The sequence below is a fragment of the Galeopterus variegatus genome, unplaced genomic scaffold (genome assembly GCF_000696425.1).
Source record: "Galeopterus variegatus unplaced genomic scaffold, G_variegatus-3.0.2 Scaffold3978, whole genome shotgun sequence".
Taxonomy (NCBI): domain Eukaryota; kingdom Metazoa; phylum Chordata; class Mammalia; order Dermoptera; family Cynocephalidae; genus Galeopterus; species Galeopterus variegatus.
Window position 1 is genome coordinate 133,060 of NW_007730089.1, and position 24,726 is coordinate 157,785.

A 24,726-nucleotide genomic window follows, 5' to 3' on the forward strand; every position below is an offset into this window, starting at 1 on the left:
TCGAGCAAATTCCAAATGTATCATTTCACGCATACATATTTGAGAGTGTATCTTATCTCTAAAAGACAGAAGCTTTTTAAAAAGATAGCTAGGTTACCCTTATCACTAGATAATTAATAACAGCAATGTCTCTTAATCATCTATCAACACTCAGCCTAAGGGCCCTCTCAGGATCCTCCCTAGCACCTGGGTTGAGAGCTCCTCCTCTGTGCTCCTGCAGCAGGTAGAGCTCAAGGCTGTCTCTGCACTGATCATGGTTTACCTAGTTCACCCACCTGTCTCCGGACTAGATGGTGAGGGACTTGAGAGCAGAGACTGGTCCTTTATTTCTATCCTTAGCACCTGGCCTGGCAAAGTGCTTTGCAATTAATGAATACTTGCTGGAATAAAATGCAAATATTTCAATCTGACTTACAGTGTCCCTACCAAGTAGTTTGTGCTGGAATACTTACAGTGACAGGGAACCCAGTTCTTTCTGAGGAAGCCAAGTTTTGAGGTTTTGTTGTTGTTGTTGTTATCCCCACCCCACCCCCCTTTTTAAACTGACACTATCTCAGAAAGCCCTTCTGGTTCTGGTTATGTCTCTGGGGCCACATGAAACAAGGCTACCCCTTCTCTTCCATATGAGTGCTCTGCATGTATTTGAGATTTACTGTCCTCTCCCTGAGGCTTCTCTTCTCCAGTTTTGAAAAGCTCATCTGTTAGACTGAGCCCAAGATTTCAGCCTGACCAGAACTTTCTGGATCCCAATTCTGCTGTTTAAAAGTCCCTCTCATGATAAGACCAAGGTCAAGGGTTTGGATTCCCGTACCAACCAACTGTCAAAAAATAAAAAAAAAAAAAGAAGTCCCTCTCAGCTTCAGGTAATCTGCAAATCTGGTAGGTGTGCCTTCTAGATCTTTATGCCCACTGGGCAGGACAGAGTCTAGGGCAGAATGCTCTGGACCCTACAGAAACCTCCAGGGAGCTACCAATCAGCATCCAATTGCACCGTCTTCCAGTCCACATCTCTCCATCCTGGCCACTAAACTATTGTCTTCCTAAATTCTCTAGAGGGGACCACGACTACGGAGGGAAAAGGGAATGTGTTGGCTTCAATGCCTCCTCCACTCACCACTGACTCTTCCTGGGGATTTTCAACAAGTAAAATTAATACCTTGACCCACCATTTCCCAAGCCTCGTGAGTTGTTCTGGAAAGTTCCTCCTTTTATGCTGCGGTGTCATTACAACTCCCAGATGCGGCTCCCTTCACACAGGCTCTTCATGTGCCAAGGCCACAGAGGTGGGAATTCTCCTTGCTAGCTGAGGGAAAAGGCAAAGATCTTTCCTTCTGAGACACACTGGGGGAGTCAGTCAGAACTGGGGAATGGCTGAGCACTAAGCTGGATCTTTAAGCTCAAGGAAAATTGGCAGGCAGTCTTGGTCATTCCCCTGGGGTAGGAGAAAGGAAAGTCAAGTTCTAGGAGGAAGATAATCAGCAAACAAGGATGTCAAGCTATTAAATCAAGGATGCTGAGTGGTCTCTACACAGTGCAGGCCAATGAACACATGATGTGGGGAGGGGCAGGAGCCTGGAGGAGGTGGGAGTACAGCTTGTGAGGTGGCTTCCTTCAGAGGAGGTCATTTGGGCACAGGAGACAAGAGAAGAACTTTCTCAGCAGAGGAAAGAAAACAGGCAAAAGTATGTGATCTATTGGAGCAACATCTAGGGATCATTGAGGAGTTCTTTGTAAGTAGAGTGGGGCAAAGGCAGTGGTGGTGGAAGATGAGGCCTCAACCATACCCTGAAGCCAGATCACTACAGACTTTATACATCATGCTAAAGAGCGTGGGCTTCACCCAATGGGCAATGGAGAAGCATACAGATTTTTAACCAGAGAAGTGACCACCTGATTTGTGTTTTAGAAAGATAGCCCTGGCAGTTGTTTGGAGAATGGAGCTGAGGCTGGGAGAAACTGGAGGGGAAGAGACCAATAAGAGGCTACTGCAAGAGTCTAGGCAAGAAATTATGACATCCTGGACCAAGGCTGAGCAGTTAGCAGGGAGGGGAGGAGATGCATTCTATAGACACTTCTGGACAATTAATAAGTACAATTAATAAGATTCAGTGAAGTGGGAATGACAAGGAAGAGTAGAGGATGACTCCAAGATTTCCAGTTTGGTTGAATGGATAGAGAGTGATGCTTAACAGAGGATACAGAGGGGGAGATGAGGATGGCAATTGAGATAATGAATTGTTTTGGCCATGACAAAGTGTAAATGCCTATCAAGTTGGCATTAATGAGGATCTGAGGCTCAAGAAAGAAACCCGAGCTTGAGATATAGATATGGGAGTCATTGGTGTATAAGTAGCCCTGAAAACCACGGAGTAAATAAGGTGACTCTAAAAAGTGAGTCATCAAGAAGAGGAAAGGGACTTAAGGAATAGGAGCAAGGAAAATGCCACATTGTTTAATAAAAGAAAACCCATATCCTTTGAGATTGACAAGATCACAATGAAATACACTTTATACCCACTAGGTGTCTATAATAAAAAAGACAGACAATAATAAGTGTTGACAAGAATGTGGGGAAATTGGTACCCTCATACGTTGCTGGTAAGAGGATTAATGCTGCAGCCACTTTGAAAAAGTCTCACAGTTCCTCAAAAAATTAAGTATAGAGTTACGATAAGACCCAGCAATTCCATGCCTAGATACATACTCAAGAGAATTGAAAATACATGTCATACAAAAACTTATACACGAATGATCACAGAAGCACTAGTCATAATAGCCCCAAAGTGGAAATAATCCAAATGTCCATTAACTGATGAATGGAGAAATAAAATACGGTCTATACATGCATTAGGATAATATTCATCCATAAAAAAGAATGAAGTACCATGTTACATCATGCATGAGCCTTGAAAACATGATAATTGAAAGAAGCCAGACCCAAAAGACTACAAATTATATGATTCCATTTATATTAAATGTCCAGAACAGGCAAATCTAAAGAGACAGAAAGTAGATTAGTGATTGCCAGGGGCTGCGGGAGGGGAATGAGGAGTGACTGGGGTGATGGGTACAGGATTTCTTTTCGGGGTAATGAAAATATTCTGGAATTAGGTAGTGGTGTTGATTGAACAACTTTGCGAATATGCTAAAAAAAAAACCCACTGAATCGCACACTTTAAAAGGGTGAATTTTGGGCCGAGCCCGTGGCACACTCGGGAGAGTGCAGCGCTGGGAGCGTAGCAGCGCTCCCGCCGCGGGTTCGGATCCTATATAGGGATGACCTGAATATGCTAAAAAAAAAACCCACTGAATCGCACACTTTAAAAGGGTGAATTTTGGGCCGAGCCCGTGGCGCACTCGGGAGAGTGCAGCGCTGGGAGCGTAGCAGCGCTCCCGCCGCGGGTTCGGATCCTATATAGGGATGACCGGTGTGCTCACAGCGCTCACTGGTTGAGCACGGTGCAGCCAGTCTCAAAAAGGACAAAAAAAAATGGGTGAATTTTATGATATGTGAATTATATCTTTTTTTTAAAAAGATGACCAGTAAGGGGATCTTAACCCTTGACTTGGTGTTGTCAGCACCACGCTCACCCACTGAGCTAACCGGCCATCCCTATATAGGATCCGAACCCATGGCCTTGGTGTTATCAGCACCACACTCTCCCGAGTGAGCCACGGGCCGGCCCTTGTGAATTATATCTCAATAAGAAAAAGTTTTAAAGATAATTAAAAGTGATTCTGGTCTTAATTACATAAGAATATACTAAACAAAGGATTATACTAAACAAAATCTTATTTCATACACTGTTCTTATCTTCTCTTGCTTTAACTTCTGAAGGATAAAGATTAAATAAAGAGCTAAAAATATAAAACAAACAAACTATATGCCAGGGACCACAGTTATAAACACTATATTGTAGACCAGCATGGTCCAATAGAAATATAATGTGAGTTACACATGTAACTTTAAATTTTCTAGTAGCCACATTTAAAAAAGTAAAAAGAAAGAAGTGAATTAATTTCAGTAATATATGTTTTGACCCATGCAAAATATTATCGTTTCAATATGTAATTGATATAAAATTATTTTACATTCTTTCTTCCTGCTAAGTCTTTGAAATCCAGGGTGAATTTTACAGTTACAGTACATCTCAGTTCAGACTGGCCACATTTCAAGTGCCCAACAGCCACATGTGGCAATTGGTTACCATATTGGACAGCACAGATCTAGAATGGTTGTCACGTCCCACGTGGGCCAGTTTTTTCCCCTCTGTTTATTTCTGTTTGTGATGAGCAATAAAAACCCTGAATAATAAAAGGCTGTGTGATTGGCTCCAGCGTCACTGGGCAGAGGCAAGTAGGAAAACCGCAGCTTCTTTCACAGCTCAGCCTGGGGAGAGGAACATTAAGACAGAGAGGAGGTGGTGACTTAGAAGAGGGGAGATAAGCCCAGTGAATGAGTCTCTGGGGTCTACAGGGAGGGAGAAGAGTGGGAAGGGAGTGAGAGCACAAGGATTCTGCTGGGCCACAGAGGGAACTACCACAGAATGACCAGGAGGGACTCCTGACAGCCATTCTGCAAGGCGTCTCAGAGGGCAGTGAGGGAGCCAGGCCAGTGCCCATCCCAGAGCACAGAGGGTTTCCAGCACAGTGACAGGAAAGCTGCCACTGAGACAGCCACTAGGACTGAGCAGCACACAGTAGTTGTTCCATAAATGCTGAATAAACAAATGTATCACCCATCCAAGTGGAGGTCCAAAAGGAAGGCTAGAGGGACAGATTTTTTTTTTCCCCTAAGTTATGTACAGTTTGTTGCAACTTGAGGTCAAAAGAAAGAGTTCAAGACTATCCTTGGCAACCATCTGGGTGACCTGTTTGAAACTCAGTTTCTTCCTCTGCCAAGCAGATTAAAGCCTATCTATCCTGTCTACCTTGCAGAGCTGATTATCAAATGAGACAGTGTGTGGAAGCCCCTAAAGCTCAACACAGACATGAGGCATTAGGCTTTATTAGCACTTGCCTGGATGAACTGGGCATATTGTGTGATGTCCCAAGACAGCAACTGAGTGCTCACCTATGGGCTTCTGGAAGGGCGAAATTACTTTGCCTCATGACCAGGTATGTATGGACTTAGTTATGGTGTTTTAGAATGTCTTTGGGGCAGGGCCCTCTAGAAGCAGGAGGATGGAGTAGCTGACCTTTCCTTCTTGACATCCTCCCTAGACTTGAAATTTTCCACGGCTGGAGATTTGATTTTCTTTTTAAGTAGTAACAATTCTTGCCTACCAAGACAAAGGGAAACCAGACATCTCTCTCCATCCACGGTACGCACGAAACAACACATTCCCCTAGGAGGGCAAAGTGAGAGGGAGGTGGAGGTTTGCTCTGCTTGGCAGATATTCCAACATCAGCAATTGGATCCTCTAATAAATAACATGTGTGGTCTCATGTTTCCCTGGGCTGTGCATGTCTGCTCTGTGAGCTAACCATCAGTCCCTTCATTTCCAGTGCCCAGTGAGTCTTTTCTCTCCTTTCAGAGTTTTGTTTCACCCATCTGGCCACAGGCTCACAGTGCATTAATGGTTCTATTTATCATCTTCTTTGGCTGGCTCCATCTCTCTGGGGATGGGCGCCAAAGGCCAAGGGAAGGAGCCTGTGCTGAGGCTCTGGGGATTGTTTAGGGCCTTGGAAAGTATATTTATTAGAAACCATGTAAATGTCCAAATATAGGCAAGTGGTTCAACACAGCCATACGATGGACTATGATGACATCCACTGAAAATGATGTTTAGGAAGAATTTTTAGTGACATGGGAAAATGACTATAATATGATAAGCAAAAAGAAAAAAGCAGGAAACAAAATTTACGTGAATATGTGTGTGTGCATAAAGTGATTTAAACTACAAAAGGAAAAGTACAAGGGCTGGTTGTTAGCTCACTTGGTTAGAGCGCAGCCTTGTAACACCAACGTCAAGGGTTTGTTTTGTTTCCCTGTACTGGCCAGCCGCCAAAAAAAAGGAAAAGTACATACAGAAGTATACACTCAAAAAAACTGACGATGGCTAATATCTTTAGCTAACAAGACAAAGAATTATTGGCTATTTTCCCTCTTTCATCCTATGATTTATATATTGTCTATAATGAATCTTATTACACTATAATTATAAATTATTTTTTGAAGAAAGTAGACCTAGAAATAGCATGTCTTTGCTCTTTACCACCCCCTACTCTTGCCTTTCCTGCAGGATTACAGGGACTAGAAGTAAAACCAAAAGCCTCCCAATCTGAGAGACTTCAGTACTCCAGAGTCATTATTATTAGACATTTTCTTGGTGATTTGGAAATTACATTATGCTTTTCAGTGCAGTAGAGGACATGGCACAGGCAGGTTATCACTACATGGCAAGTGGAAGGGATGCTGCCATTGACGTAGGTGACATAATCCATCTTGGGGAAACTTGGTATAAGCAAAATGGCCCATTGTCAGCCCTTGGCTACTGAAATTCCAGAAGAAAATTTAAGCCCTTAATGCTCTAAGGCATTCATTACATGTTGGGAATTAATTTCTATCCTACGTATTGGAATGGGACCAGCTATTTAGTGCCTTTGGGAGTGCTATGGTTGGAATGTGTCTCCCAAAGTTCATGTGTTGGAAACTTGATCCCCAATATGGCGGTGTTAGGAGGTGGGGCCTAATGGGAGATGTCTGCACTCACAGGGACACCACCCTCATGAATGGATTAATGCCATTATTATGGGAATGAGTTCCTCATAAAAGGACGAGCTCAGCCCCCTCTTGCCCACTCTTGCCCTTCTTTTCCCTTCTGCCTTCTGCCATGGGATGATGCAGCAAGAAAGCACAGCCCCTCAGTCTTGGACTTCCCAGCCCCCAGAACAGTGAGTCAAATAAGTTTCTGTTCATTATAAACTACCCAGTTTGTGGTATTCTGTTATAGCAGCACAAAATGAACTAAGACGGGGAGAACTGAGGAAATATTCACTCAACCCATTTTCTGTCAGGTGTAATTCTCTTGCAGAAGCCTGGCTGAGAAAAGCTGATCATCTGTCTACAAGGACCTAATCCCAGGTCTGCTCCTCCTTTGCTCCGGCCTCACAACTCTGGCTTCAGAAGGCCAAGTCTATGTCTATGTGGCCACAGAACTGGTATATCCAGACACTTCCAGGTCATCCAACTCACAAATCCAGGCACTGGGCCTCCCAAAGGGATGGGCTCTGTAAGTAGCATGAGGAAGACAGCTCCCTCTTCTGCTCTATGTGTGGGATCCAAAGGGAAATCTACTTATAGCAAGTTCTCTAGGGGAGCTGTATGCCTTTTCCTAGACCTAGAGGCAAAGCTGCTGAACTTCGCCAGATATTTTAGGAAAGAATCCAGATGATGGAATCCAGATGAAGGCCTCAACTGGCTGCATATAGTGCAAATTATTAATATTTTCTTCATGGTACAGGTGTGGCCCTAGGGATCATAGGTGAACTTGATTGGGACAGGCTGAAAATGTTAGCCTGTGATCACAGGTACCTACCAAGCTAGAAAAGAGAAAAGCAAAAGAAGGGAGAAAAAAATGGAAAAAATTCCAACCGAAGGGGAAATACAGCAGTGACCTATCCCAACAATCCAGACCCCAGAGTGTACATTTTGGACTGATTTAATTGGTTGTTTATAGAAACTAGAAAAAAAAAAAAAAAAAAAAAAAAAGGACCACTGCCAAATCTCTCTTCATTTGAGAAGTTGGACACAAAATCATATTTTCAAACAATCTCAGAGAAGTATAGATGAATCGACAAGTTCTGTAGATTAAATAAACTGTGATAGAAATGGTACTTGCGAACGCTTCATCCTTCATTCGTTCAACCGGCATTTATTGAGTCAAGAACTGTGTTCACTGCTGGGGACATGGAGATGAATAAAAGTCAGCTCTTGTCCTCAAGAAGTTTCGGAAAAGCACAGGATCAGACAATGCTGAAACAATGTGTTACATACATATGCTAGATGAAGCGCCAGAAGCTGCTGATGGTGCTTTGTGAGCACAGAGATGGAACACACCACCTGGACTGGAGCTGAGACTTGAAGGAAGAATAGGGACTAGCTAGGCCTGGCATCCCACTTAGAATGGTGGTATGTTCAAAGGACGCAAGATAAAGCATGGTACCTTTGGAGAACCAATGGTCAAATACAATAGCAGCAAAGAGTAAAAGTCAAGGACAAGAGTATTAGTAGCTTGAGAGATATGGAGGTGCTGGGCTGCCAAGGGCCATCTATGGAGTGTGGATATGATCATGGAAGCCATATTGAGCAATTGAAGGCTTTTACACAGGGAGCAGTCAGAGTGGTCAAGATCATGGTTTCACTTTATACTAAGACACTGGCAGCTGTTGGTAGGATGGATTGCAGTGGTGTGAGAAGAGAGGCAGGGAGATCGGTTAGGAGGTCATGGCATTCTTCTAGTTGATAAGTGATATGGGTGGAAGTGATAGAAGTGGAATAGAGGGGAGGGCAGAGTGAAAAGAGATCACAGAGGTAGATTCAAAAGGATTCTGTCACCAGGAAAGTCAGGAAACTTTGGGAGAGGAATTAGAGGAGGGTAACCCCAAGAATTATGACCGAGGCATCTGGTTAGATGGTACTTCTATTTAGCAATTGTAGAATGCACAAGGAAAAGCAGGTTTAGGGGTGGGGTGGGGTGACTATGATTAATTTATTTTTAGACTAATTGAATTTGAGACACTTGAGGCGTCCAAGAGGCAACTGAATGATCTAGAATGCAAAACAGAGATCTAGGCCAGAGATAGAGATAGAGCATGTGGGTGGAATCTGAATCTGTGGGGTTGGATGAAGGTACCCATGAAGACTGTACATATTTATAGGAGCATAGAAGGGGAGCGTATTTAGGCATTCGAAGAAGAGTCACTCTCAGAGGAGACTAGGAAGAAAAAGCTAGAGAGAGAAAAGGAAAACCAGGCAAATGTGGGGTCTGAGGGCAAAGGGAGATGAGTGTCTTAAGAATGAGAGAGTAGTTACATACCACAAAGTAGACAAATAGGATAAAGACTGAAGAACGTCCACTGGATAAAGCAACAAGTAGGTTTTTGAATACCTCATCAAAGCTGATGTCAGTGCAGTGGTGGGACAGAGACTTGCAAGGTGACAGCGTAGATGCTACTTCCTACATCTTTGCTATAAAGGAAAAGAAAGGTGGTGAAAACTGGAGAGAAAAAGCCTGTAGAAAGAAATGTTGAAGACAAGAAAAAGAGACAGAGACAGAGACAGAGAGAGAATGTTTAAAGGAGCCAAGGTCCTGTGGAGGCAGGAGAGAACACAATCGAAAAAGTGGGTGGGGGTACTAGTCTGGCACAGGAGGAGGAATAACTTTTCCTAAGATAAGAGGGAAGGGAAAAACATTGCATATGTGGATGCTTATACATTTTCAGGTGGCAGAAGAGGAATTTGAAGGCATTCTCATCTGATGGCTTCAAGTTTCTCATGAAATCTGAGGTTAGATCATCTGTTGAAGATGAAAAGACAGATGGTGGGACAAGAGGGTTTATACAAAAAGGTTAATTTGGGAGTAACTTCTCAGGGGAGTGAGAGGTATGTGGGTAGGACTTGAGGGCTCGACTGAGGTTATGGGGTTTTAACTGACAGAGGCACCAATATACATGGCTTTGTTATTTTCTCCAGGTAGGATCAGCAGCTTGGGTGTAGAACAGAAATGCCAAATGGTTAGTCTCATCCAGGCTGGGTGTGATGAAGTTGGGGAGGATTGAGCATGAGAACTGAAGATAATGTTGAGAGTAACAAAAGTAAGATATAAGCTAAAGAGGAAAATAAGTAAAGCCAGAAAGGGCTTGAAAATTGAGTGGAAGAGAAGTTGGCCCATATTGGAAGTAAGTAAGGCCAAGAATGAGAAGATGCCATAAAGTGGGAATATGCCAGAAAGTCAACACCTTGGGGAAAGTTATATGGGGTAGAGGAATCCGACCAGGGCTTTAGTGAAGTGTCCAACTCTTAAAAGAACGGGTCGGGAAGACAGCAGGCAGAATGTACTCAAAGGATGTAACAACATTCTAGTTGCTCTCAAAGATGGACTCCATTAGAAACAATGATGATAGCTATCACTTAATTAAGTGCCTGCTGTTTGCAAAGCACTATGTTAGACCTTCAAATTTTTGTATCTGATCCTCATAGAGTTTTTTGTTTTTTGTTTTAAAGATGACCAGTAAGGGGATCTTAATCCTTGGCTTGGTGTTGTCAGCACCACGCTCAGCCAGTGAGCAAACCGGCCATCCCTATATAGGATCCGAACCCGTGGCCTTGGTGTTATCAGCACCGCACTCTCCCGAGTGAGCCACGGGCCGGCCCTCTCATAGACACTCTTTAAATTAGGTAGTACTCATCCCTATTTATAGATGAAGAAATTAAAGTTCACTATGCATTCTCTACGACCCAGCAATTCCACTCTTAGGAACATACTCAACAGAAATGAAGTCACAAGTGCTCCAAAAATGTACAAAAATGTTCATAGCAGCATTGTTTGTAATAGCCCTAGACTAGAAACAACCCAAATGTCCATTAACAGTGAAATGGAAAAATAAATTGTGGTATATCCATACAATGGAATACTGTATAGCAATTAAGATTTTAAAACGCTACAGACAACAACATGGTTGAATCTCACAAACATAAAGTTGAGTGAAAGAAGCCAAATACAGAAGAACATTTATACATACAGTTTAAAAACAGGCAAAACTAACCTTTGGGTTGGAAGTCAGGGTGGGGGTTACCTCTGGGGAGGGAGATACTGCAATGCTGGCAATGTTTTACTTCTTGTTCATTTTATAATAATTCACGAAACTCTACACTTAAGTTTTGTGCACATTTGTACATATTCCATACTTCGATAAAAACGTGTATTAGAAAATAATCCATTATTGTCAAGTACAAATGCAACACAGACAAGACATTAAAATATAAAAATAAAAGAAAGTATAGCTTATAAATGTTAAATGCTTGTCTGAAGCCATGCAGCTGGTAAATAGCCAAGCTATAATTAGTCCCAGGTACCCCTGGCTTGGCTTGCAAATTCAGTGCTTGTCCCACTGCAGCAGCTGTCAGCTGTGTGCTGGGAAAGGACCTATGTTCTCCCTCCTTCTCCTTGAGCACGGGTGGCCTCGGGGATGGAAGATCGATGCACTAGAGGTGAAAATCTACTGGATTTTCAAGCAGCTCTGGCAGCTGGCTGTTGTCTGCTGACTGTTCACATGCCAGATTTCATATCCGGAAGTGTTTTTATGTTCTCTCTGTCCTCACCCAGGAAGCACTGAGCATTTTTCTTGTGACCTGAGGTTTAACCTCTGACTATCGTCACAGCCTAAGTTTCTCCCGTCTTCAATCCAGCCTATATATGGCTGTCAGTGTTGCCTTCCCAGAGCAGTACTTTGCACATGTCAACACATAAGAGACCAACCTCGTCCTCCCCTCACCACATTTATCAACGCGACTGCATCCTTGCCCATCTCTGCTGCCTTCCCTCCTAATACAAGAGACGACTGCCTGCTGCCAAGGCCAACCCCTCAACTCCAGAGCACTCCACCCTTCCTGCCTCTTTTCCTGGTGTCATCAAAGTTTCTCTCTCTACTGAATTATCCCCATCATCACATAAACATGCTATACTATTCCCTGTCTTTAAAAAAATCCTCCTGTGATTCCAGATTTACCTCCAGCTGTCACCCTACTTTTTTGCTTCCCATTAGAACAAAAGAGAGGCTTGTCTATACTCTCTCTCTCTCTCTCCAATCCTTATCCACTATTCTTTTTTTCCCCACTATTCTCTTTTGAGTCCACTCTTCACTACAGTCAAATCATTCTTGTCAAAGTTCCAATGGCTTTCATCTTACCAATTACTATGATTGATTCTCTGTTCTTACTTATTAAACCTCTCAGCAAGAATGGACACAGTGGAGTACTCTCTTTTCTTTGAAGCTATTTTTTCACTTGATTTTGTGAAACCACTCTGAGTTTTCCCCTGCCTCTCTGTTCCTTCACTGGCTCCTTCCCCTCTTCCAATGTCCAAATGTTGGTATAATGAAGAGCTGGGTCCTTGGCCCTCTGCTCCCCTCCATCCACATTCGTTCCCTAAGTGATCTCATCACCTATATGTTAATGACTCCCAAATTAATCTCCAGGCCCACCTCCCTGCTGAGCCCCAGACCTACACACCCCCTGTCAGCTCAACATTTCCTCCTGGGAATCTAAGAAGCACAATGAATTTAACTCATTCAAATCAGAATTCTCGACCTCTTCAAACCATTCCTTCACTGCTGTTTCCCATCTCAGTAAATGACATCAAATTCACCCAATAGCTCAGGCAGGACTGGTCACCCCGACTCCTCTCCTTCCCCTGACACATCGGCTGGCCCTGTCTGTGCTACCTTTAAAGTGTTTCCTGAATCTGACCATTCCTTATAAAACCATCATTGAGCTCTTGCCCGAGTGACGGCAACACTTTTTAACTGGTCTCCCTTCTCCTGCACTCCTGCCCTCCCACAGTCTATCTGAAAGCTGGCAGAGAGAGCCTTTTAAAAACACAAATCAGACCACATCTCTTCCCTGCTCAGAATCCTCCAGTGACTTCTCGGTGTACTTGGAATAAAAATCCAAACTCCCTCTGCTGCCCTAAAAGACCTTGCATTATCTGAACCCGCTTCCTTCTAAGACTGATCTCCTCCAGCCTCCCGTGGCTCACTCTGCTCCAGTTACCCTGGCCTGGCTATTCCTCTGACACACTAACCCTGCTCCCATCTCGGGGCCTTTGTGTTTGCTGTTCCTTCTGCTTGGAAAGCTCTTTCTCCAGACCTTCCCATGGCTGGCTCCTTTGGTCCATTCCAGGCTCTGCTCAAATATCACCTCTTTGGTGGTGAAGACCATGACCACCCTGTTGGAAATGGTCCCCCACCAATACAGTTGGTCATATACTCTTTCCTTAAACAGCATTATTCTTCTTTATAACATACATGTTATATGCTATGTGTATATATGCTATATATGATCTATATATGTATGTATATGTATTGTCTGTCTCACCCATTAGAATATAATCTCTGTGAGGGCAAGGACCTTGACTGTCTTATTCACTACCTAATATAATAGGAATTCACTAAACAGCTGAGGAATTAATGATTTAATGGAGTCCTCCTTCCTCATTATAAACACAAAACATGATTCATGAATCCCGTGTATAAAAAGAATGAAGGGAAAGGAAAAGGACGGAGCAGATAGGAGTAAAAGGAAGGGAGGAAACTCACGTTCATGGGCCCTTGCTACTAGGTTTCCAACCCAACACTCTAATTGGTGCTTTATGTGGGTTAATTTGCTTAAACCTCACAACTATCATATGACTAGGCATTGTAATTTCCATTTTATAGATGAGGAAACTCAGGCTCACAGGGGTAAAGTAACTTGTTCAGTCACACAGCCAGCAACCAGGAGAGTAGGATTTGAATCCAGGTCGAGCTGGCCTCTGAAGAGACTATTCTAACCACCAGATTCAATATATCTTGCACCCAGAGCTTTAACTGGAAGTTCTGCCCCAAGGAGGTTGCACCTTTCACCTGCCAGTCTCAGGGGGCAGGAGTCCTGCTGGCCCTGTTGGCTTGATCTGGAAGTAAGGGCTGATAAAGGCCAACCTGAAGGAACTATGGGTCCTCCATGAAGGAAGGCAGGTGAGGGGATGAGAGGGTGGAGGGGTGGGGAGCAGGAGCCCTTTCTATGCCTAACTGTTTGTAAACAGCGTCCTGATGACAGGCTTGTCCTTCCTACAGTGGACCCCAGAGACAGTTGAAGCCAAATTTTCCCAAAGGAGCCTTGCCTTTTCTGAGCTCACACTGGTGTGAAAGTTTGCAGACAAGGAGAATTTAGCTGTCCTGAAAACTTCCCCCAGTCTCCCTTTAGTCAGTCATTTTTCCAACCCAGCAACTCAGCTTGGGCACTTGAGCCTAAAGAGTAAAATACAATAGGCAGAGGCTCAGAGAAATCAGGCGACTGGGGCCAGGCAGTAACTAAATAAGCCTTGCTTCCTTCCTTAAAGGCACCTCTTTGCTTTTCTTCCTCCCCTCCTTCCTACCCCTTTCCGTCATTCCTGTACTCCCACTGATGATATTTTTTTTCAACCTCATGAGAGATAAAAAAAAAATGTTGACTTGGCATATATCCGGGTATAAAGTCTGAAGAATTTAGAGTGAGGAAACGAAGGTCTCTCATGATGTGCCAAACACTCTCAGTACCATATCCTACTTAATCCTCACAATAACCCTCCAAGGTTGATTTTATCATTCCCACTTGATGGGTAAAGTAATTGAGCCTTGAGAAGCTGTGTTAATGAGATAGCATTGATAATGCCTTTGGCACCAGAAGGTACTCAATAAAGTTAATGTTCTTCCTTCCTTAGGTAACTTACTCAAGTTCACTGCATCAGTAAGGGGCAGAAGCAGAACTCAAACCTGGACCTATCTGATTCCAAACACTCATGGGCTTTCTACCTCCCTACACTGCCCTGATGCTAACAAGTCCTTGAAGAGAACTGATATTCTGAATCCAGACCACTTCTTTTTTTGTTGGTTATGCCAAAAGTGGTCTAAGAAACAAGAAAGGGCCTCATTTGGAAAGGTCTGTGAACTATATTCCTGTTTATCCAACTTGGCAGGCATACGAATATCAACCTCTCTTCCCCTGCCCCCCCTTTTCTGTGTTTTGTGGCTGTCTCTGCTGTGTGCATGCGTGTGCATGTGTGTGTATGCATGTGCATGTGTGCACACACAAGTGTACACTGTATATCTCCAAGGACAGCACCCTTGACCTCTGTCTTCTGTGTCTCTTCCAGAGCACTTCATTCAGGCTTTACACACTCTGGAAACAGCCATGGATGTGCTGACACTGTCTGACACAGATTCTCCAGGGTCTCTTGGGTGGGGGGGGCGGAGGGAGAGAAAGAGACTGAGGGAGGGCAGACAGGTTAGTCCAGGGTTTTGTCCTCACCTTCCTGTCCCAGCCTGGGGACCCTGAAGACCCCAGCCTTCCATGATGCTCAGAGCAACCTCTCTTTGGTTGGTGGGACTCACACCCCACCTCCTAACCATCCACATCCCCCTCTCCCTGTTGAGCCATTCCATTTTCACAAGTACTCCTTGGCCCTGTCTGTGTTCTGCCCCTTTCTGTATTCCCCAGCTGAGTTCTTATACCTGTTGTCCCAGTAGGGAGTAGGCATGAACCCAGGAGCAGTGCCAAGGGCGGGAGCAGGCACTGATGCCTCTTTGCTCAACATTCTTTAAATTAAATATTACATACATTATAACAGATGAGTAAGAGCAATGCTGAAAACAAGCACCTGTGAATCCCACCACCTAGTTTAAGAAACAGTGAGCTCCTTTTTAAAATTCTGGATGGAGGCACTTTCAACTCCAGCAAGAGATTTGAAAGTTGTCTAACATTCTCTGGGTGTCTGCTTTTGCCTCCCCAGGTCAACAGGCCCCCATCACCTCTTCTGCCCTCTCCACTCTGGCCTCCAGGGCTATTTTGGGTGTGTACCAGTTGGGGTTAATCTCCTTAAGCAATGAGCCGTGCTGCCCAGTGCACTCCTGATAGGGCCCAGCCCTCTGCAAAGGGCATTCTGAGGGCTAGTAGTGCCCAGCCTCAGACCTTCCCAGCATTGGCATCCCCATCTTTGCAGAGTTACCATGGATACTGAGCCGTGAACTAGGACTGGTGGGGGAGGTGACTGCTGAGGCTGTGTGGGCAGTGGAGGGGGAAGTCAGGAAGCTCAAGCCCAGCAGCCACTGGCTAGTTGAGTGCTCTGGGTTTGCTTCTCAAGTTTACCTCTGGGGAGAACCTAAAAGAATTCTCTCCACACGCCGGCTCAACTGCCCCAGCCCCTGGCTGCGTGTAGGTGCTAATCCCCAGCCCCTGGTAACACCAGGGAGAAAGAACAGGTAGGCAGGCTGGATATTTTCTTTCCCACTTGGGAAGGAAAGAGAACACACAAGTTGACCCGTTGGGATATGGTTCCTGAAACCTGAGCCAAGGACAAGAGTTTCACTGAACTGTTGGCTACATACTTGCCCAGGGGCTTTGTCTTCCACCTGGTAACGGAGAATTCCCAGAGGACCAGGACAGAACCACGCTGGCTAAGAGGTCTACGCCTTTAAAGGGAAAGAGAGAAGGCGGGGTCAGTTCTGCCAAGCCCTGCCCAGGCTAACATTCACTGGACAAACAGAGGTTGAGTGCCTACTGTGTGCTGGGCCTTNGTGCATGTGTGCACACACAAGTGTACACTGTATATCTCCAAGGACAGCACCCTTGACCTCTGTCTTCTGTGTCTCTTCCAGAGCACTTCATTCAGGCTTTACACACTCTGGAAACAGCCATGGATGTGCTGACACTGTCTGACACAGATTCTCCAGGGTCTCTTGGGTGGGGGGGGCGGAGGGAGAGAAAGAGACTGAGGGAGGGCAGACAGGTTAGTCCAGGGTTTTGTCCTCACCTTCCTGTCCCAGCCTGGGGACCCTGAAGACCCCAGCCTTCCATGATGCTCAGAGCAACCTCTCTTTGGTTGGTGGGACTCACACCCCACCTCCTAACCATCCACATCCCCCTCTCCCTGTTGAGCCATTCCATTTTCACAAGTACTCCTTGGCCCTGTCTGTGTTCTGCCCCTTTCTGTATTCCCCAGCTGAGTTCTTATACCTGTTGTCCCAGTAGGGAGTAGGCATGAACCCAGGGGCAGTGCCAAGGGCGGGAGCAGGCACTGATGCCTCTTTGCTCAACATTCTTTAAATTAAATATTACATACATTATAACAGATGAGTAAGAGCAATGCTGAAAACAAGCACCTGTGAATCCCACCACCTAGTTTAAGAAACAGTGAGCTCCTTTTTAAAATTCTGGATGGAGGCACTTTCAACTCCAGCAAGAGATTTGAAAGTTGTCTAACATTCTCTGGGTGTCTGCTTTTGCCTCCCCAGGTCAACAGGCCCCCATCACCTCTTCTGCCCTCTCCACTCTGGCCTCCAGGGCTATTTTGGGTGTGTACCAGTTGGGGTTAATCTCCTTAAGCAATGAGCCGTGCTGCCCAGTGCACTCCTGATAGGGCCCAGCCCTCTGCAAAGGGCATTCTGAGGGCTAGTAGTGCCCAGCCTCAGACCTTCCCAGCATTGGCATCCCCATCTTTGCAGAGTTACCATGGATACTGAGCCGTGAACTAGGACTGGTGGGGGAGGTGACTGCTGAGGCTGTGTGGGCAGTGGAGGGGGAAGTCAGGAAGCTCAAGCCCAGCAGCCACTGGCTAGTTGAGTGCTCTGGGTTTGCTTCTCAAGTTTACCTCTGGGGAGAACCTAAAAGAATTCTCTCCACACGCCGGCTCAACTGCCCCAGCCCCTGGCTGCGTGTCCTGATAGGGCCCAGCCCTCTGCAAAGGGCATTCTGAGGGCTAGTAGTGCCCAGCCTCAGACTTTCCCAGCATTGGCATCCCCATCTTTGCAGAGTTACCATGGACACTGAGCCATGAACTAGGACTGGTGGGGGAGGTGACTGCTGAGGCTGTGTGGGCAGTGGAGGGGGAAGTCAGGAGGCTCAAGCCCAGCAGCCACTGGCTAGTTGAGTGCTCTGGGTTTGCTTCTCAAGTTTACCTCTGGGAAGAACCTAAAAGAATTCTCTCCACCCCCCGGCTCAACTGCCCCAGCCCCTGGCTGCGTGTAGGTGCTAATCCCCAGCCCCTGGTAACACCAGGGAGAAAGAACAGGTAGGCAGGCTGGATATTTTCTTTCCCACTTGGGAAGGAAAGAGAACACACAAGTTGACCCGTTGGGATATGGTTCCTGAAACCTGAGCCAAGGACAAGAGTTTCACTGAACTGTTGGCTACATACTTGCCCAGGGGCTTTGTCTTCCACCTGGTAACGGAGAATTCCCAGAGGACCAGGACAGAACAACGCTGGCTGAGAGGTCTACGCCTTTAAAGGGAGAGAGAGAAGGCGGGGTCAGTTCTGCCAAGCCCTGCCCAGGCTAACATTCACTGGACAAACAGAGGTTGAGTGCCTACTGTGTGCTGGGCCTTGTGTCAGCACTTGCCCTCCAGAATCACACAAGCTGGTGAGCGAGACAGCCAAGAAAGCAGATAATTACAAAAAAAGCGATGTCCTGAGGGGGCTGGTACAGGGTGATATTGGAGCACTCGGACAAAGGGCCTAACCTTGCCAGGGGGTCAGGGAGGACTACCTGGAAGAAGTGGTACCTGAGACAACTAGGAGTTGACCTGGAAGAGGCACTGGGGACAGTGAGGTGGGGCAGATATTCATGAAAGAGGTGGTAAACTATCCAGAATATTCCAGCCCACTGAAGGAGAAGCTGGCAAGATCCCTTCTACAGTCTGGATCCACTGAGCATGACAGCCAGAGTATGAATCTTCCTCCCCAGGAAAAGCCAGAGTTTAAGACCCAAACTGGGCCTGCCTTCCACTCTTGGTTTCTATTTCTTAAAAATTTTTATTATGGAAAATTTCAAACATGTATATAAAAGTAGAAAAAACAGTATAATGAATACCCATGTAGACCCATCACTCAGCTTCAACAGTTCTCAACTCATGGACTATCTTGTTTCATTTATACCCACACCCAGATTATTTTAAAGCGAGTTCCCTAATCCAATTAATTTTCCCCATAAATATTTCAGTGTTTATGCCTAAATGATAAGGATCCTTTAAAAATATGTCCACAATGCCATTATCACACCTAAAAAGAGTTAATAAAGATTCCTTGATACCATCCAATATCTAGTCAGGATTTACTTTCCTAATCCACATTTGGTTTTAATAGTTGTGTTCCTACTCATGGGAGTGAGGAGATGAGCATTCAGACAGACTGCGTTATAGCCACAGCTTCTGTGACAATATGTGAATATGTGGTCACTGCTCTGTGATGCTTCTCTGCTGCTTCTGTATGTTTGTGTTTTGTGACCCTAAGTAGACGACAAATTCTTTGGGCCAGGAGCTGGCATTACCAACCTTTTTGTACCCTAGTGTGGCAGACAGGAGGAAGCACAGATCTCAAAGTGAGGCAGACCACTTAGATGTGTGGCCTTGGGACAGTTATTCACCTCTTGGAGATTTATTTTCCTGACCTGTAAAATGGGCACAAAATACCCACCTCCCAAGATCTGTGAGGCTTAAATAAAAGAAAAGGTGAATGTGCTTGGCTGGTAGAAGGTTCTCAGTAAATGCTTAGCTTGCTGTTCTTCCTCAGGTAGAGGAAACAGGCTCACAGTTACTCTGTTTTGCCTGCCTTGGAGTTCCTGACATGTAGTTAAGGCCACCATCAGTGAGGACTGCAGCCAGTGCAGCAGCCTGGAGCCCCACCTGCTGCTCTGGCCCACACCCTGAACACCCAGGGTTTGCTTATTTACTATAGCCACTAATTGAATTGGCAGGTGTGGTTTGCACAGCCCACAGGGGACTGAGGGACAGGAGGGGCTGGGCAGGGATAGAGATGTGCTTTTGGCTCACTTCACCAATTTCTGGGTTCCTTAACCCAAATGAATGAATAATTTTATGGCTGCCATTTATTGTGTTTATTATATGCCAAGCTCTGTGCTATGTGCTCTACATAAATGCCTTCTATTTTTCACCACAACCTCATGAGATGGGTACTATTATTCTCATTTTGTAGATGAGGAAACCAAGGCTTAGGTTAGATAGCTTGTGAGTTACTTAGTTATACAGAGAGTAAGAGACACTGGTACTCAAACCAGGTTTTTCTGATACTTAAATCCAAGTTCTTTTCTGCACACTCACCACTTTGCTAATGATGCTAAAGAAACCACTTTTTTGGGTTCATCCCCATTCACACAGATTACAGAGATGACTTTGGCCCATAGCTCAGTATGCACCTCAACTCCAGCCAGCCATTATGCCAACATATGCCCTTCGACTGGGTGGGGAAAAGTGAGTGGATAGGAACAGCCTATCTCCACAAGGGAAAAATGCTCCTAAAGGCATATCCTTATACCAAGGATGTACACACACACACACACACTCGTGCACACACGAGCACACACGTACACACTACCCTCTATTCCCTGACTCGGGCTCTGTCTGTAGAAACTAGTGTGGACCTGGCAGGGATGAGGCAGGTGGGGTAGGAGAAGAGAGGCCTGCCAAGGTATTAATTGGCTAAGGAAAAAGGTTTACAAGAATGAGAGTTCCTCACACTCTCTGTGGCCTAAACATCTTGCTTGGGAGTATCTTTCTGAATACCAGAAGCCACTGGACATAAGGCCATCATGGGCACAGAGCCTGGGGACTGAGAGTGAGCAAAGAGCAGAGCCGAACTCCAGAGTGGACATCTGGGGTCCAAGTGGGGGATTTACAGATGTGGGAAAGCCTTTAGCTGCATTTCGTTTTTTTTCTGTATGTTTCCTGATAACTGTCTTGAGATATCAAGTCCTCAGAGTAAGTCCTATCATTTTTTTCCATAAACGTTTTAGTATTTACTCTTCATTATCATAGCTGCATCAGAGGCAACCACCTTGCCCACAGGATAATAAATTCCTGAGCCTCTTGCCTTCTCTCACTCTCCCCACTTCTCTGCGAAGCCTTAAACATGCGCCCAGAGGGTGGGAGGGACAGAGACATTTCCAATTCCTCTATACACTTTACCTGGCCCCATTCGCTCCTCCCCGCTACTTTCCCATCCCCACACTGAAGGAGTCAGGGCTGTGTCCACCAACGAGCTCTGTAACCAGTGGCCAACACAATTTCATACCCAGCCAGACAGTTCAAGAAAGTTTCAGATGCTAATATCCCCTGTCTCAGCTCAGTTCCTCTATGAGAATGAACCTGTCATCTGAAGATCTGTGCCTCAGTTTCCATAAAAGTGAAACAAAGGACAAGAATTCAGACTGAACTTTTTCTTTTTCTTTCTTTCTTTCTTTTTTTTTTTGGTAGCGATCCGAACCCTTGACTTTGGTGTTGGTGTTTTAACACCACATTTTAACCAGAGACTAAACTTTTTCTTGCACGAATGAACAAGTAATGGATAATGTTCAAGAGACATGGGTGGGTAGAAGAGAACTAGCACAGAGACTTAGTTTTCCCACTAAATACTCTTTCTCATGGACAAAGGGATCCTACAGAGTCATACTCAATAGGAGTCTAGTCTAGTTTGTCCATAGAAAACTCACATGTGAATGCAACGGTGAAACAAATAAGTCCCTGATGCCAACCCAGGAACACAGAAAGCAAATTGTGCTCAAGCCCATCCTAGACATGGGCAGATGCTTCCAAAAGTACCTCTTTTCCTTCCTCTATCCCCTCCTGGAGGAATATCTTCATCCCCCAGCAATGTGGCCTTGCTAGCTTGTAAAAGGGCTTAATACCAAAAAGAGGGGATGCTCCCTCAAGAGGCTCCTCTAGAGTGTGTGTGTAGGGGGAGGATCCCACTTTCTCTGGGAATGAAATTGAAGCTGTCAGTTTAAGACACACTTCCCAACCCACAGTCCCCTGCCCCTATCTCCATTGCCTTGGGCAGCCCATCTGCCCTGAGTCTCCTCAAATGGTCCATGTGTCATGAGATGCCCATATGCTCAGGGGACTTAAAAATGAATCTTCATCCTACAAGGAGGATTCAGCTTTCTCTTCCATAGTGGCTGGCAGGGGACTGTAAATATCATTCTATCCTCTTGCTCCTCCTTACAAAAGGATGAAATGAATGCAAAGAAAAAGAAAGGTGTTGAGAGACCAGAATGGAGTTAACTTGGCAACAAATGCTTCAAGGACATCTTCCAGTTCCCATTCTACTAGTAACCCTATTTGATTTTGTGGGATGTTGTGTTCCTCCAACATATCCAACTCCAGCTTATAAAACAGAAATTAGGGGCAAGAGATGTGCACTGCTAGTTCAGTGGGCAATAATCAGTTCTGAAGCATTAAGTCCTTTGCCAACAAGAACTGCTCTTCCAAGGAAAGAAGCATCCTAGTCACAGAGCCAGGGTCTCCAGTCCTCCCACCCCTCCCTCCTTCCCTTCAGGGCTGAGCTCACTCACATCCACGGATATCTCCCTCTGAATAAGTTTCTTGGTCTCTTTTTCACAGAAGTTGAGCATGGCTTCCCGGTTGTACGCGCCTGTGGACTGTTTCTCCATCTGGTTTCTCTCCTGCAGCCCCACAGGAATGCTCCCATCTGGGTCTGCCACGTCCAGCTCCTTCTCCAGCTCCTCCATCTCCTCGGGAGACAGGGTGGACAGCAGGCTGTCGATGTCGGGGTCTTCACTCACCTGCCGGCGATATTTGGCTACCCTGGACATCTTGGCAAATGGGCTGCAGCTCTTGCCCAGAGCTATGGGAGTCCTGGTGGGCAGGGAAAGGGCAGGGTGAGCTGATCTGGATGGAGCAGAGTGGGCTTAGGAGCAAACCCCCAGCTGGTCGAGGACTGCGGCTCCTTGGCCCTGCCGTGCCACAGGTGCTGAAGTGTTAACTGGATGCAGCAACCTCCCTGCAGCCCAGGGCTAGTGGACCCTGGCTGGTGTAGCCAGCAACCAATGAGACCCGACTACAGCCTGGCTCCGAAAGGGGAAGCCAATCCCCACACCGGGGGGCGGGTCTGCCCCTCTGTCAGAGCTGTTTGAAACTTGAGGACATTCCAGGGAATCTTGGAGCGCTGCGTGACCAAATTTAGTACAGAGCAGTTTAGCCTTTTAAAGACAAGGGGGCCACACAATGAGAAAAAGATACAAAAATGCAGAGTCTGGCAGAAGCAGATCACAGCCATGGAAAGCCAGAAAAGCAGGGGCAAAGGCACAGGGGTCCGTGAGCTGGCCAGCCCGAGGCATGTCCTGTTCAAGCACATATTTTACTTCTCCATCACTGGGTGGATGTCGCTGTGGTCAGTGCGTGGTTCACTGACTCCTTTCTACTGTATTTGGTAATGTGCTGGGGGACTCCCAGGTGTTTACAGCCCCAGGAAAGATACTCAATCCACAATGAAGGGCCATTACTCCTAACCACCCCACCTACACATTCTCTTCTGCCAAGGAGAACCTGAATGCTGAGCGGCAGAGGCTCCAGACTCCTTTGGCCACTTCTTGAGAGAATGAGGGAGGAAATAAATCCTTCTCACTGTGTACCCAAACTGAAAACTGGCAGGCTGTTTTGGTTAGAGAGTAGGATCTGCAGAAGTCAGGAGTCAGGAAACTCTTAGAGAGTTGTCAATTTCCATAAGTTCCAAGGCTCTTGGGAAGAGGGCCCAATCCTCCCTCAATTCTCATTCTGTTCCTTCCTCTGCTGGGGAAACTGTAGACCTCCTTTGGGAGCACCGAGGAGGAGCTAGCAAATCGACACCCAAATATAAATCTAGAGCACAATTTAGCATGTCTTCAGGGAAGCAGAGTTCCGGGCTGTTGGGAGAGATACTGTTGCAACAGGTCTGGCATGTTTCATAGAAGTGCTTTCCACTGCTCATCCATCATGCTGCCCTGTGCAAGTCACAGAGACATTCAATCTCCTGCCCCCCTGCCTCCTGCCACAAAATCCCTTCTAGAAGCCCTGGTGTAATCCATCAGGGTAGATGCTTCGATCTTTCCTGGCGTCTTTCCACTCTAAGCCAAAGAGAGAGGCAGTCACTTGATCAGCATTTGCTGAGTCCAGGGATCATCTGGGACTAAAACCTGGCTTTAATGTCCACTAGTTCAGCTTTAGGTTAAGGTTGAGGAGCGGAATGGTGCTGACTGGTGGGACTGGAGGACGGAAGTGAGGCAGGTAGACCTGAGAGGAAGAGTAGAAGAAGGGCTCAGACAGTCCTTGGGGGTTGTCATCTTTAAGTCAGTAGTCAATTTGTCAGTCAGTAGGTTAAGGTTGAGGAGCGGAATGGTGCTGACTGGTGGGACTGGAGGACGGAAGTGAGGCACGTAGACCTGAGAGGAAGAGTAGAAGAAGGGCTCAGACAGTCCTTGGGGGTTGTCATCTTTAAGTCAGTAGTCAATTTGTCAGTCAATAAGCCTATATTTACTGAGTGCCTATTATATGTCAGACATTGCTCTAAGAGCAAAGGATGTAACTAAAGATACCAAATCAGTGTGGACTCTGCCTTTTTGGAGCTTACATTCTATCAGTGAAGATAGTTATTAAACAAATAATTTTGAATAATCCATTAAATAATTAAAAGTCTGCAAAATGCCTCAAAAGAGAAGTACAAGTTCTATGGGAAAATACAACAGGGAAGGCTGGATAGCAGTATGGTTTAAGAGTTAGAGAAGTTTGGGCTCTTGGCACCAGTAAACCTGTGTCAGTTCCTGGTATTGCTACTTACCAGCCATGTGATATTGGGCAAGTTACCTCCTTCTCTGAGACCTGGCTTCACCATCTGTAAAATAAGAACAACAGTTGTACCTACTTTGTAGGGTTGTTATGAACAATAAATTAGGTCATATGCATGAAAACATTTAGATGCTATACCTGATACATGGTAAACACAATATTTATTAGCAGTTATAATTATTTATATTTATTCTTATCCTGGGTTCTTTTCTCCCCATCCCACCTTTTTTTAAAAAAAAATAATTTATTTTATTTATTGAATCAAAATCGATTATACATATTTTGGGGGTTGAACATTGAGATATGTTGATTAAATCAATATTACTAGCATATATATTGTTATAAACCGTAATATT

General features: G+C 45.4%; 1 protein-coding gene across 3 annotated transcripts in view; it reads right to left on the minus strand.

Moving 5' to 3' along the window:
- The window catches only part of LMOD1 (leiomodin 1 (smooth muscle)), a 51,698-nt gene that overhangs the window by 18,622 nt on the left and 8,350 nt on the right, over positions 1-24,726 (minus strand). Inside the window, exons 3-4 of one of the 3 annotated variants that reach the window (XM_008586416.1) lie at positions 24,363-24,416; positions 22,102-22,405 (exon numbers count right to left, since the gene is read on the minus strand). In XM_008586416.1, coding sequence (XP_008584638.1) covers positions 22,102-22,362 — 261 coding nt within the window. In that variant the 5' untranslated portion in view covers positions 22,363-22,405; positions 24,363-24,416. Of the gene's footprint in view, positions 1-1,166; positions 1,243-22,101; positions 22,561-24,362; positions 24,417-24,726 lie in introns of those variants that run through there. The other 2 variants (XM_008586415.1, XM_008586417.1) reach the window with 2 other exon arrangements.